Source organism: Pristiophorus japonicus, chromosome 15 (assembly GCF_044704955.1).
Source record: "Pristiophorus japonicus isolate sPriJap1 chromosome 15, sPriJap1.hap1, whole genome shotgun sequence".
Lineage (NCBI taxonomy): Eukaryota > Metazoa > Chordata > Chondrichthyes > Pristiophoridae > Pristiophorus > Pristiophorus japonicus.
In genome coordinates, this window is record NC_091991.1 from 105,214,749 (window position 1) to 105,226,904 (window position 12,156).

Below are 12,156 nucleotides of genomic sequence, written 5' to 3' on the forward strand. Positions count from 1 at the left end.
ATTAAAAACAATTAAGCATTGCATATGTTATGTGACATTGTGGTTGTAACTGACACACATTGCTCTAGATATAATGACAATTTTTAGAATGCCAGGTCAAGAATCCTTGACTGCTGGGAGCTATCTTCATGTATATCTAGTTGGGAAGAAATGGCTCGTTATCATAACAACAAGTGAATGGCGAGGTGTTTACTGCAGTGTGAGGTCTGGGCAAAAACACTGCATGCTTTGTTTAATATTGTGTGTTGGAGGAAAGGATCTAAGCATAGCTGAAATATTTGCCAGATTTGTGGGAAATCATCATCATCATAGGCGGTCCCTCGAACAAGGATGACTTGCTTCCACAAAAGTTCACAGATGTTTCAATGAAGGACCCGATGTTCCAGTCCTGAACTCCAAATGAGGGGGTGGAAAATGCCTGTACGTGAATTTTTTTAACGTGCGGTGACCGTTGCACATCAGCCACCACACGGGCTTGACAGAGCTAGGCCTTTATCCAGTGGCAAGGGTTAACCAGGACGACGAGACCAGCTCTGTTGCACGGACCTAAAGCACGCACATATCGCAGTGTGGGCTGGCCCGTGCTGCCCCTGGGCCCTCGGCTCTTCTGGGCCCCGTACCCTCATTCGCCCATGATGTTCCAGGGCCCGGTGCTCCAGCTCTAGAGCCCCGACCTGCGATGGTGTTCTCACACAGGTCAGGGTGGCCCACGACCTCACTAACTGCCCCCCCCATTATAGCTATCCCTCTGACCCCACTAACTATCCCCCTGAGCCCCCTTAACTACCCCCTCCCGACCCCCCTTAACTACCCCCCCGACCCCCCTTAACTACTCCACAACCCCCCTTCCCTGACCACCCTTAACTAGCCCCTCTTAATTACCCCCTTAACCAATCACCCGACCCCCCTTACCCACCCCCTCCCCCCTTACCTGCCCCCGCACCTATCACCTTACCTGTCCCCTCCCTTAACTATCCCCTCCTTAACTACCCCCTACCTTAACTACCCCATCCCATAATTACCCCATCCGTTAACCACACTCCTCCCCCAGACACTCCATCTCTCTCTGACACTTCCCACTCTCCACTCCCTCAGACACTGTCCGCCTCCCTCAGACACTACCCATTCCCATAGACACTCCCCCTGCCTCACACCCTTCCCTCAGACACTGTCTGCCTCCTTCAGACACTTCCCCCCCCCCCCCGGCCCCAGACTCTTTCCCCCCACCCCCTTCCTCCCCGGTAGTCAGAGGGGTCGGGTAGTCAGTGGGGGCGGTTAATGAGGTTGGGAGGTAATTAATGGGGTCGAGGGGGTTTATTGGGGTCGGGAGGTGTAGTTAGTGGGGTCGGGAGGTATAGTTAGTGGGGAGGTAGTGAGGTCGGGGGGGTAGTTAGTGGAGTCGGGAGGTGTAGTTAGTTGGATGGGGTAGTTAGTGGGGTTGGGAGGTGTAGTTAGTGGGGTAGGGGGGTGTAGTTAGTGGGCAGGGGTAGTTAGTGGGGTTGGGAGATGTAGTTAGTGGGGTAGGGGGGTGTAGTTAGTGGGAGGGGGTAGTTTGTCGGGTCGGGAGGTGTAGTTAGTGGGGTCGGGAGGTATAGTTAGTGGGGAGGTAGTGAGGTCGGGGGGGTAGTTAGTGGAGTCGGGAGGTGTAGTTAGTTGGATGGGGTAGTTAGTGGGGTTGGGAGGTGTAGTTAGTGGGGTAGGGGGGTGTAGTTAGTGGGCGGGGGTAGTTAGTGGGGTTGGGAGATGTAGTTAGTGGGGTAGGGGGGTGTAGTTAGTGGGAGGGGGTAGTTTGTCGGGTCGGGAGGTGTATTTAGTGGGGTCGGGGGGTAGTTAGTGGGGTCGGGGGGTAGTTAGTGGGGTCGGGGGGGTAGTTAGTGGGGTCGAGAGGTGTATTTAGTAGGATGAGGTGGCAGTTAATGGGGTCGGTGGGGTAGTTAGTGGGGTCGGGAAGTGTAGTTCACGGGGTCGGGGAGGTAATTAGTGGGATGGGGGCCGTTAGTGGGGTCGTGGAGGTTAGTGGGGTCGGGGGGGGTAGTCATTGGGGTCAGGGTGCAGTTAATGGGGTCGGGAGGTAATTATTGGGGTCGGGGGGGTTAGTTAGTGGGGTCGGGAGGTGTAGTTAGTGGAGTCGGGAGGAGTAGTTAGTGGGGTCGGGAGGTATAGTTAGTGGGGAGGTATAGTTAATGGGGTCGGGGGAAACATAGAAACATAGAAAATAGGTGCAGGAGTAGGCCATTCGGCCCTTCGAGCCTGCACCGCCATTCAATGAGTTCATGGCTGAACATGCAACTTCAGTACCCCATTCCTGCTTTCTCGCCATACCCCTTGACCCCCCTAGTAGTATGGACTCTCTCTAACTCCTTTTTGAATATATTTAGTGAATTGGCCTCAACAACTTTCTGTGGTAGAGAATTCCACAGGTTTACCACTCTCTGGGTGAAGAAGTTTCTCCTCATCTCGGTCCTAAATGGCTTACCCCTTATCCTTAGACTATGACCCCTGGTTCTGGACTTCCCCAACATTGGGAACATTCTTCCTGCATCTAACCTGTCTAAACCCATCAGAATTTTAAACGTTTCTATGAGATCCCCTCTCATTCTTCTGAACTCCAGTGAATACAAGCCCAGTTGATCCAATCTTTCTTGATAAGTCAATCCTGCCATCCCGGGAATCAGTCTGGAGAACCTTTGCTGCACTCCCTCAATAGCAAGAATGTCCTTCCTCAAGTTAGGAGACCAAAACTGTACACAATACTCCAGGTGTGGCCTCACCAATGCCCTGTACAACTGTAGCAACACCTCCCTGCCCCTGTACTCAAATCCCCTCGCTATGAAGGCCAACATGCCATTTGCTTTCTTAACCGCCTGCTGCACCTGCATGCCAACCTTCAATGACTGATTTACCATGACACCCAGGTCTCGTTGCACCTCCCCTTTTCCTAATCTGTCACCATTCAGATAATAGTCTGTCTCTCTGTTTTTACCACCAAAGTGGATAACCTCATATTTATCCACATTATACTTCATCTGCCATGCATTTGCCCACTCACCTAACCTATCCAAGTCACTCTGCAGCCTCATAGCATCCTCCTCGCAGTTCACACTGCCACCCAACTTAGTGTCATCCGCAAATTTGGAGATACTACATTTAATCCCCTCGTCTAAATCATTAATGTACAATGTAAACAGCTGGGGCCCCAGCACAGAACCCCATTAGTCACTGCCTGCCATTCTGAAAAGTACCCATTTACTCCTACTCTTTGCTTCCTATCTGCCAACCAGTTCTCAATCCACGTCAGCACACTACCCCCAATCCCATGTGCTTTAACTTTGCACATTAATCTCTTGTGTGGGACCTTGTCGAAAGCCTTCTGAAAGTCCAAATACACCACATCAACTGGTTCTCCCTTGTCCACTCTACTGGAAACATCCTCAAAGAATTCCAGAAGATTTGTCAAGCATGATTTCCCTTTCACAAATCCATGCTGACTTGGACCTATCATGTCACCATTTTCCAAAAGCGCTGCTATGACCTCCTTAATAATTGATTCCATCATTTTACCCACTACCGATGTCAGGCTGACCGGTCTATAATTCCCTGTTTTCTCTCCCTCCTTTTTTAAAAAGTGGGGTTACATTGGCTACCCTCCACTCCATAGGAACTGATCCAGAGTCAATGGAATGTTGGAAAATGACTGTCAATGCATCCGCTATTTCCAAGGCCACCTCCTTAAGTACTCTGGGATGCAGACCATCAGGCCCTGGAGATTTATCGGCTTTCAATCTCATCAATTTCCCCAACACAATTTCCCGACTAATAGGGATTTCCCTCAGTTCCTCCTTTTTACTAGACCCTCTGACCCCTTTTATATCCGGAAGGTTGTTTGTGTCCTCCTTAGTGAATACCGAACCAAAATACTTGTTCAATTGGTCTGCCATTTCTTTGTTCCCCGTTATGACTTCCCCTGATTCTGACTGCAAGTGACCTACGTTTGTCTTCACTAATTTTTTTCTCTTCACATATCTATGGAAACTTTTGCAGACAGTTTTTATGTTCCCAGCAAGCTTCCTCTCTTACTCTATTTTCCCCCTCCTAATTAAACCCTTTGTTCTCCTCTGCTGAATTCTAAATTTCTCCCAGTCCCTGGGTTCGTTTGTATGCCACTTCCTTGGCTTTTATACTATCCCTGATTTCCCTTGATAGCCACGGTTGAACCATCTTCCCTTTTTTATTTTTACGCCAGACAAGGATGTACAATTGTTGTAGTTCATCCATGAACTAGTTAGTGGGGTTGGGATGTGTAGTTAGTGGAGTCGGGAGGTGTAGTTAGTAGGAAGGGGCAGTTAGTAGGGTCAGGGGAGTAGTTCGTGGGGTCAGGACGTGGAGTTGGGAGGTGTAGTTAGTGGGAGGGGGTAATTAGTGGGGTCGGGGGAGTAGTTAGTGGGGTCGGGAGGTGTAGGTGGTGGGGTGGGGGAGTAGTTAGTGGGGTTGGAAGGTGTAGTTAGTGGGGGGTGATCTAGTTAATGGAGTGGGGGTGTTAGTGAGATCGGGGCGGAGCGTCTAAGGGAGGTGAGGGGGGAGCATCTGTGGGGAATAGTGTTCTACTATCTGTGGGATAACCAGGTGATTTCAGCAGGAAATTCTGGAGTCAATAACGAGAGGTTTTTCTAAGCCTATTGTGGTTAAGTAGTAGCATTCTCGCCTGTGAATCAGAAGGTTGAGAGTTCAAGTCCCACTCCAGAGACTTGAGGACTTAATCTAGGCTGACACAAGTGCAGCACTGTCTTTCGGACGAGATATTAAACCAAGGTCCCGTCTGTCCACTTGGATAGATGCAGCAGATTCCATGGCGCTATTCAAAGTCAAGAAGGGTAGTTCACCTGGTGTCCTGGTCACCATTTATCCCTCAACTAACATCTAAAACAGATGATCTGCTCATTGCTCTTTGTGGGAGCTTGCTGTGCGCAGATTGGCCTGTTGTATTGTCGACAGTAAAATTATGCCGAAGCTTCAGAAGTACTTAATTGGTTGTAAAGCGCTTTGGGATGTCCTGAAGTCGTGAAAGGTGTTATATAAATTCAAGTCTTTTAAATATTAAAGCTCACTTGGAGTACTGTATGCAGTTTTAGGCACCACACTACATGATGGATGTTGATGCATTAGAGAGGATAGGTGCTGCCTGGTATGAGGAAATAAAAATACAAAGAAAGTCTTGAAAAATTGGGGCTCTTGGTTGGAACAGATAAGATTTGATAGAGCTGTTTAGAATTATGAAGGGATGAGGTAGAGCAAATAGAACCAATGATTGAGTGATCTAGAAACAAGGGGATAAGATTAAATGTAAGTAATTTAAGACAGAGAGACAGCGAACCATTTTACACAGGAGTTAGTGATTAAAGTAGAAATCATGTCAAGAGTTAAGAATAGATTAAATAGATGGTCAAAGCAAAAGGGGAATAAAGGGATATTGGAACTGAACAGTCACATGGGATTAAGACTTGCTTGTGTCGAGGATCATTGCTTGGACTGAACGGCCTGTTTCTATGTACGCCACGAGAATCAGTGCATGAACAAAACAGCTCATGAATCGAGACACGAGTGCAGGCCAAAATGCAGGACAAGAAAAGACTCTTGTTTCTGAATGTCACGGTACCTGTTGTTTATATTTAATCATTATTTTGCATTAATCAATTGCTCTACAATTCTATTTTCAGAACTTGAGAAACTCCATACTTATTTTGTTTTTAACATAGTTATGTAAAATACATGTTCTTGCTAACATGTATATCAACATTTTTTTCTTGTCTAAATATAGGAAGAATGTAAACAGATTTTGGCTCGCCAGAAGTCCAATTCTCAGTCAGACTCTCATGATGATGAGATTTCACCACCACCTCCCAATCCGGTAGTAAAAGCCAGGCGCAGAAGAGGTGGTGTGAGTGCTGAAGTATACACTGAAGAAGATGCCGTCTCTTACGTTCGAAAGGTATGTTGCTAGTTTGAATTTTATACAGAACTATCAGTTGATGAAGTATTTGGACTGAATGTATGCTTTTTGACAACCTTTTGCCATTTTGGCACACTTCCTCAGATTTCTACTTGGAGACCCATGAAATAACAAGAAAAATCACATCTTCTGGTAAAAGCTCATTTGAGATAATTACTCTCAAAAATTTGTGGTGTTGGGCATATTTTGTCAGTTGTTGCTCCGTCTGCTGTGTAAACAGCAATATGGCATTCTGTTTCATCAGGAAGAAAATTAAACTGCACAGAATAGTTACCTATATTTGATGACTCCCTCCAGCTGACTAGTCACATTGGCATTGATAGTTAAGAAGTCCAAAGCCCAAACCTTCTGGTCTCTCATAAACAGATGAGCAGCCAAAGCAGTGAACAGAATTGCTGGTAGGAAAGTGAAAGCGTATGGTGGGGGTGGGAGGAGAAGACAACTAAAAGTGTGAAGTAGTGTGCGAGCACAATGCCGAAATACCCAGTGTCATGTAATGATCGAGCACAAGCTTGTGTCCAGAATTATCTGCACACCAAATTCCTAATCTATATTCTGTTGGCGTGAGATTACAACTGGATACCAGACTCCACAGGGAGGGCAGAAAAATCATTTAGCAGGTAATTCCAGGCACCTTATTGACACTTCATGACTGCTACTATGGAGAGTTATTTAGAGATTTGGGAAATTGCCTTTCCATCTGCAAATCCAGGAAATAGGTTGAGAAAGAGAAGTACTTTTGAAAGTAATTTTTCCAAAATAACTGAAAATCTTTATGATATGTCAAATTTTCATTCTTAATTCATTATTCTCAGTACACAAGGGGATTAACCAACTTAGCAAATTGGAGAATTACTTAGGTATGCTGCTTTTGCAATTGCAGAACATTTGGCTAAGTTTACTTCACCTGTTTAAGTGTATTCGCTTCTGTAAGTTGAAACGTTTTTTTTAAATCCTCTCGAATAAACAAAAGGATATGATGATTATTCATTCAAACTTCACATGCAAACAGGAAAGGTCCTTCATTTCAGGGGGAAAATCTCTTTGGGGGATAATTCCCTTCAACTTTTTACACTCTTGGTCAAATAATCTGTTCCCTGCCTTATTTTATATCTGATTCCTGATTGTGTACACAGATATTTCCCACAGGGCCCTGTACAGTGAAGACCTTCACAAGCCGTTAAACAGAAATATTTGGCATGGGAACCTGCGGCCGCAACCGAGACTCCAGGATGGTATGTTGCCTCCCTGGTGCAAGGGTCAAGGATGTCTCTGAGCGAGTGCAGGACATTCTAAAAAGGGAGGGAGAACAGCCAGTTGTCATGGTGCACATTGGTACCAACGACATAGGTAAAAAAAAGGGATGAGGTCCTACGAGACGAATTTAAGGAGCTAGGAGCTAAATTAAAAAGTAGGACCTCAAAAGTAGTAATCTCGGGATTGCTACCAGTGCCACGTGCTAGTCAGAGTAGGAATCGCAGGATAGCACAGATGAATACGTGGCTTGAGCAGTGGTGCAGCAGGGAGGGATTCAAATTCTTGGGGCATTGGAACAGGTTCTGGGGGAGGTGGGACCAGTACAAACTGGACGGTCTGCACTTGGGCAGGACTGGAACCAATGTCCCAGGGGGAGTGTTTGCTAGTGCTGTTGGGGAGGAGTTAAACTAATATGGCAGGGGGATGGGAACCAATACAGGGAGACAGAGGGAAACAAAAAGGAGATAAAAACAAAAGACAGAAAAGAGATGAGTAAAAGTGGAGGGCAGAGAAACCAAAGGCAAGAAACAAAAAGGGCCACTGAATATAAAAGGGCTGCAGGAGGGGTCAAAACTAAAAATCATGGTTTCAAAACTAGGATGAAAACACTCTACCTAAATGCATGCAGTATTCGAAATAAAGTAAATGAGTTGACGGCACAAATCATTACAAATGGGTATGATTTGGTGGCCATTACAGAAACATGGTTGCAGGGTGGCCAAGACTGGGAATTAAACATACATGGTTATCTGATGATTCAGAAAGATAGGCAAGAAGGGAAAGGAGGTGGGATAGCTTTGTTAATAAAAGATGATATCAGGGCAGTTGTGAGGGATGATATTGGCTCCAATGAACAAAATGTTGAATCATTGTGGGTGGAGATTAGAGATAGTAAGGGGAAAAAGTCACTAGTCGGCGTAGTTTATAGGCCCCCAAATAATAACTTCACGGTGGGGCGGGCAATAATCAAGGGAATAATGGAGGCATGTGAAAAAGGAACGGCAGTAGTCATGGGGGATTTTAACCTACATATCGATTGGTCAAATCAAATCGCACGGGGTAGCCTGGAGGAGGAATTCATAGAATGCATACGGGATTGTTTCTTAGAACAGTATGTAACAGAACCTACAAGGGAGCAAGCCATCTTAGATCTGGTCCTGTGTAATGAGACAGGAAAAATAAACGATCTCCTAGTAAAAGATCCTCTCGGAATGAGTGATCACAATATGGTTGAATTTGTAATACAGATTGAGGATGAGGAAGTTGTGTCAGAAACGAGTGTACTATGCTTAAACAAAGGGGACTACAGTGAGATGAGGGCAGAGTTGGCTAAAGTAGACTAGAAACAAGGACTAAACGGTGGCACAATTGAGGAACAGTGGAGGACTTTTAAGGAGCTCTTTCATAGTGCGCAACAAAAATATATTCCAGTGAAAAAGAAGGGCGGCAAGAGAAGGGATAACCAGCCATGGATAACCAAGGAAATAAAGGAAAGTATCAAATCAAAGACCAATGCGTATAAGGTGGCCAAGGTTAGTGGGAAACTAGAGGATTGGGAAAATTTTATGCAACAGCAAAGAATGACTAAAAAAGCAATAAAGAAAGGGAAGATGGATTACGAAGGTAAACTTGCGGAAAACATAAAAACAGATAGTAAAAGCTTTTACAGATATATAAAACGGAAAAGAGTGACTAAAGTAAATTTTGGTCCCTTAGAAGATGAAAAGGGAGATTTAATAATGGGAAATGTGGAAATGGCTGAGACCTTAAACAATTATTTTGCTTCGGTCTTCACAGTGGAAGACACAAAAACCATGCCAAAATTTGTAGGCCACAGAAATGTGGGAAGGGAGGACCTTGAGACAATCACTATCACTAGGGGGGTAGTGCTGGACAGGTTAATGGGACTGAAGGTAGACAAGTCCCCTGGTCCTGATGAAATGCATCCCAGGGTATTAAAAGAGATGGCGGAAGTTATAGCAGATACATTCGTTATAATCTACCAAAATTCTCTGGAGTCTGGGGAGGTACCAGCGGATTGGAAAGCAGCTAATGTAATGCCTCTGTTTAAAAAAGGGGGCAGGCAAAAGGCAGGTAACTATAGGCCGGTTAGTTTAACATCTGTAGTGGGGAAAATGCTTGAAACTATCATTAAGGAAGAAATAGCGGGACATCTAGATAGGAATAGTGCAATGAAGTAGACGCAGCACGGATTCATGAAGGGGAAATCATGTTTAACTAATTTACTGGAATTCTTTGAGGATATAACGAGCATGATGGATAGAGGTGTACCGATGGATGTGGTGTATTTAGATTTCCAAAAGGCATTCGATAAGGTGCCACACAAAAGGTTACTGCAGAAGATAGAGGTACGTGGCGTCGGAGGAAATGTATTAGCATGGATAGAGTATTGGCTGGCGAACAGAAAGCAGAGAGTCGGGATAAATGGGTCCTTTTCCGGTTGGAAATCAGTGGTTAGTGGTGTGCCACAGGGATCAGTGCTGGGACCACAACTGTTTACAATATACATAGATGACCTAGAAGAGGGGACAGAGTGTAGTGCAACAAAATTTGCAGATGACACTAAGATTAGTGGGAAAGCGGGTTGTATAGAGGACTCAGAGAGGCTGCAAGGAGATTTGGATAGGTTAAGCGAATGGGCTAAGGTTTGGCAGATGGAATACAATGTCGGAAAGTGTGAGGTCATCCACCTTGGGAAAAAAAACAGTAAAAGGGAATATTATTTGAATGGGGAGAAATTACAACATGCTGTGGTGCAGAGGGACCTGGGGGTCCTTGTGCATGAATCCCAAAAGGTTAGTTTGCAGGTGCAGCAGGTAATCAGGAAGGCGAATGGAATGTTGGCCTTCATTGCGCGAGGGATGGAGTACAAAAGCAGGAAGGTCTTGCTGCAACTGTATAAGGTATTGGTAGGGCCGCACCTGGAGTACTGCGTGCAGTTTTGGTCACCTTACTTAAGGAAGGATATACTAGCTTTGGAAGAGGTACAGAGACGATTCACTAGGCTGATTCCAGAAATGAGGGGGTTACCTTATGATGATAGATTGAGTAGACTGGGTCTTTACTCGTTGGAGTTCAGAAGGATGAGGGGTGATCTTATAGAAAAATTTAAAATCATGAAAGGGATAGACAAGATAGAGGCAGAGAGGTTGTTTCCACTGGTAGGGGAGACTAGAACTAGGGGACACAGCCTCAAAATACGGAGGAGCCAATTTAAAACCGAGTTGAGAAAGAATTTCTTCTCCCAGAGGGTTGTGAATCTCTGGAATTCTCTGCCCAAGGAAGCAGTTGAGGCTAGCTCATTGAATGTTTTCAAGTCAAAGACAGATAGATTTTTAACCAATAAGGGAATTAAGGGTTACAGGGAGAGGGCGGACAAGTGGAGCTGAGTCCACGACCAGATCAGCCATGATCTTATTGAATGGCGGAGCAGGCTCGAGGGGCTAGATGGCCTACTCCTGTTCCTAATTCTTATGTTCTTATGCCTGGCTCTTGAGAAAGCCAGCTTAATACGATTAAGATTCCTATCAATCATCAGTGAAAACTGTTGGTAATGGAAGTGTATTATGCCAAAATGTTATACACATTGCTGTCAAACACCACTTCAGCCATTTTTGATGTGATATCCCAGTCATCCTCTATATCTTCACACGCTGTTAGATGAGAGCCTCACCTGGCCCTTCAGGATTCATATTGTTACTTTTGGAACCTTTGTCTGAAACCAGCTAAACAGTTGGGACGAAAGTTTATTTTCTCTTTGAAAGGATTCTCTGTGAAAATATTTGAAGGATTTCTATTGAGTTTGTAGTAGATGCATCAGCAGCACAGACTGTCTATAATTTGGCAATAATTGGTGTTAAATTCTAGCCTGATTCAGAGCGGTCATAAGCATTGCTATGGTGAGACGTGGAAGTGCTGTACCTTTTCTGTTTGTAATGATGTTGATATGGAGCAACATTGGTTTGTTTTTTCCTGAAGTATCTTGCCTTGAACACAAAACGCACTGCCAATCTCTTACCGTGTTTCCCTCCCCACATTCTTCTCTTTTTACGCAGTCCCTCGGAGTCGAGGATGACTTGCTTCCACACTAATGTGAGTTCTCAGGTGACTGGTGAGTCCAATGCGGGACCTACAGTATGTCACAGGTGGGGCAGACAGTGGTTGGAGGGACGGGTGGGTGGAGTGCTTGGGTTGTCGTGCGATCCTTCCGCTGTTTGCGCTTGGCTTCTGCTTGCTCCCGGTGAAGAGACTCGAGGTGTTTGGCGCCTTCCCGGATGCCTCTCCTCCACTTTGAGCGATCTTGGGCCAGGGATTCCCAGGTGTCAGTGAGGATGTTGCACTTTTCCAAGGAGGCTTTGAGGGTGTCCTTGAAGCTTGTCCTCTGCCCATCTGGGACTCGCTTGCCGTGTCGGAGCTCTGAGTAGAGCTCTTGTTTTGGCAGTCTAATATCAGGCATGCGGACGATGTGGTCCGCCCATCGGAGCGGATCGAGCGTGGTCAATGCTTTGATATTGGCGTGAGTTGGTGCACCTATCCTGCCAATGGATTTGCAGGATTTTGCGGAGGCAGCGTTGGTGGTACTTCTCCAGTGCTTTGAGGTGCCTGCTGTACATAGTCTATGTCTCTGAAGCATATAGGAGAGCTGATATCACTACTGCTCTGTAGACCATGAGCTTGGTGCCGGGTTTGAGGTCCTGGTCTTCAAACACTCTCTTCCTTAGGCGACCGAAGGCTGCCCTGGTACACTGAAGGCAGTGTTGGACTTGTTGACAGTAGGCTCCCGAAGTATGGAAAGTAGTCCACGTTGTCCAAGATCTCGTCATGAATCTTGATAATCGGGGGGCAGTACTGTGTGGCGGGGGCAGGTTGGT

The 12,156-nt window shown here is 45.7% G+C and overlaps 1 protein-coding gene across 3 annotated transcripts in view; it reads left to right on the plus strand.

The window, feature by feature from the left end:
- The window catches only part of prkar1b (protein kinase, cAMP-dependent, regulatory, type I, beta), a 314,879-nt gene that overhangs the window by 101,076 nt on the left and 201,647 nt on the right, over positions 1-12,156 (plus strand). For all 3 annotated transcript variants that reach the window (XM_070900752.1, XM_070900754.1, XM_070900753.1), the window contains one exon: positions 5,816-5,986. In XM_070900752.1, the coding sequence (XP_070756853.1) occupies positions 5,816-5,986 (171 nt within the window). The remainder of the gene's footprint in view (positions 1-5,815; positions 5,987-12,156) is intronic.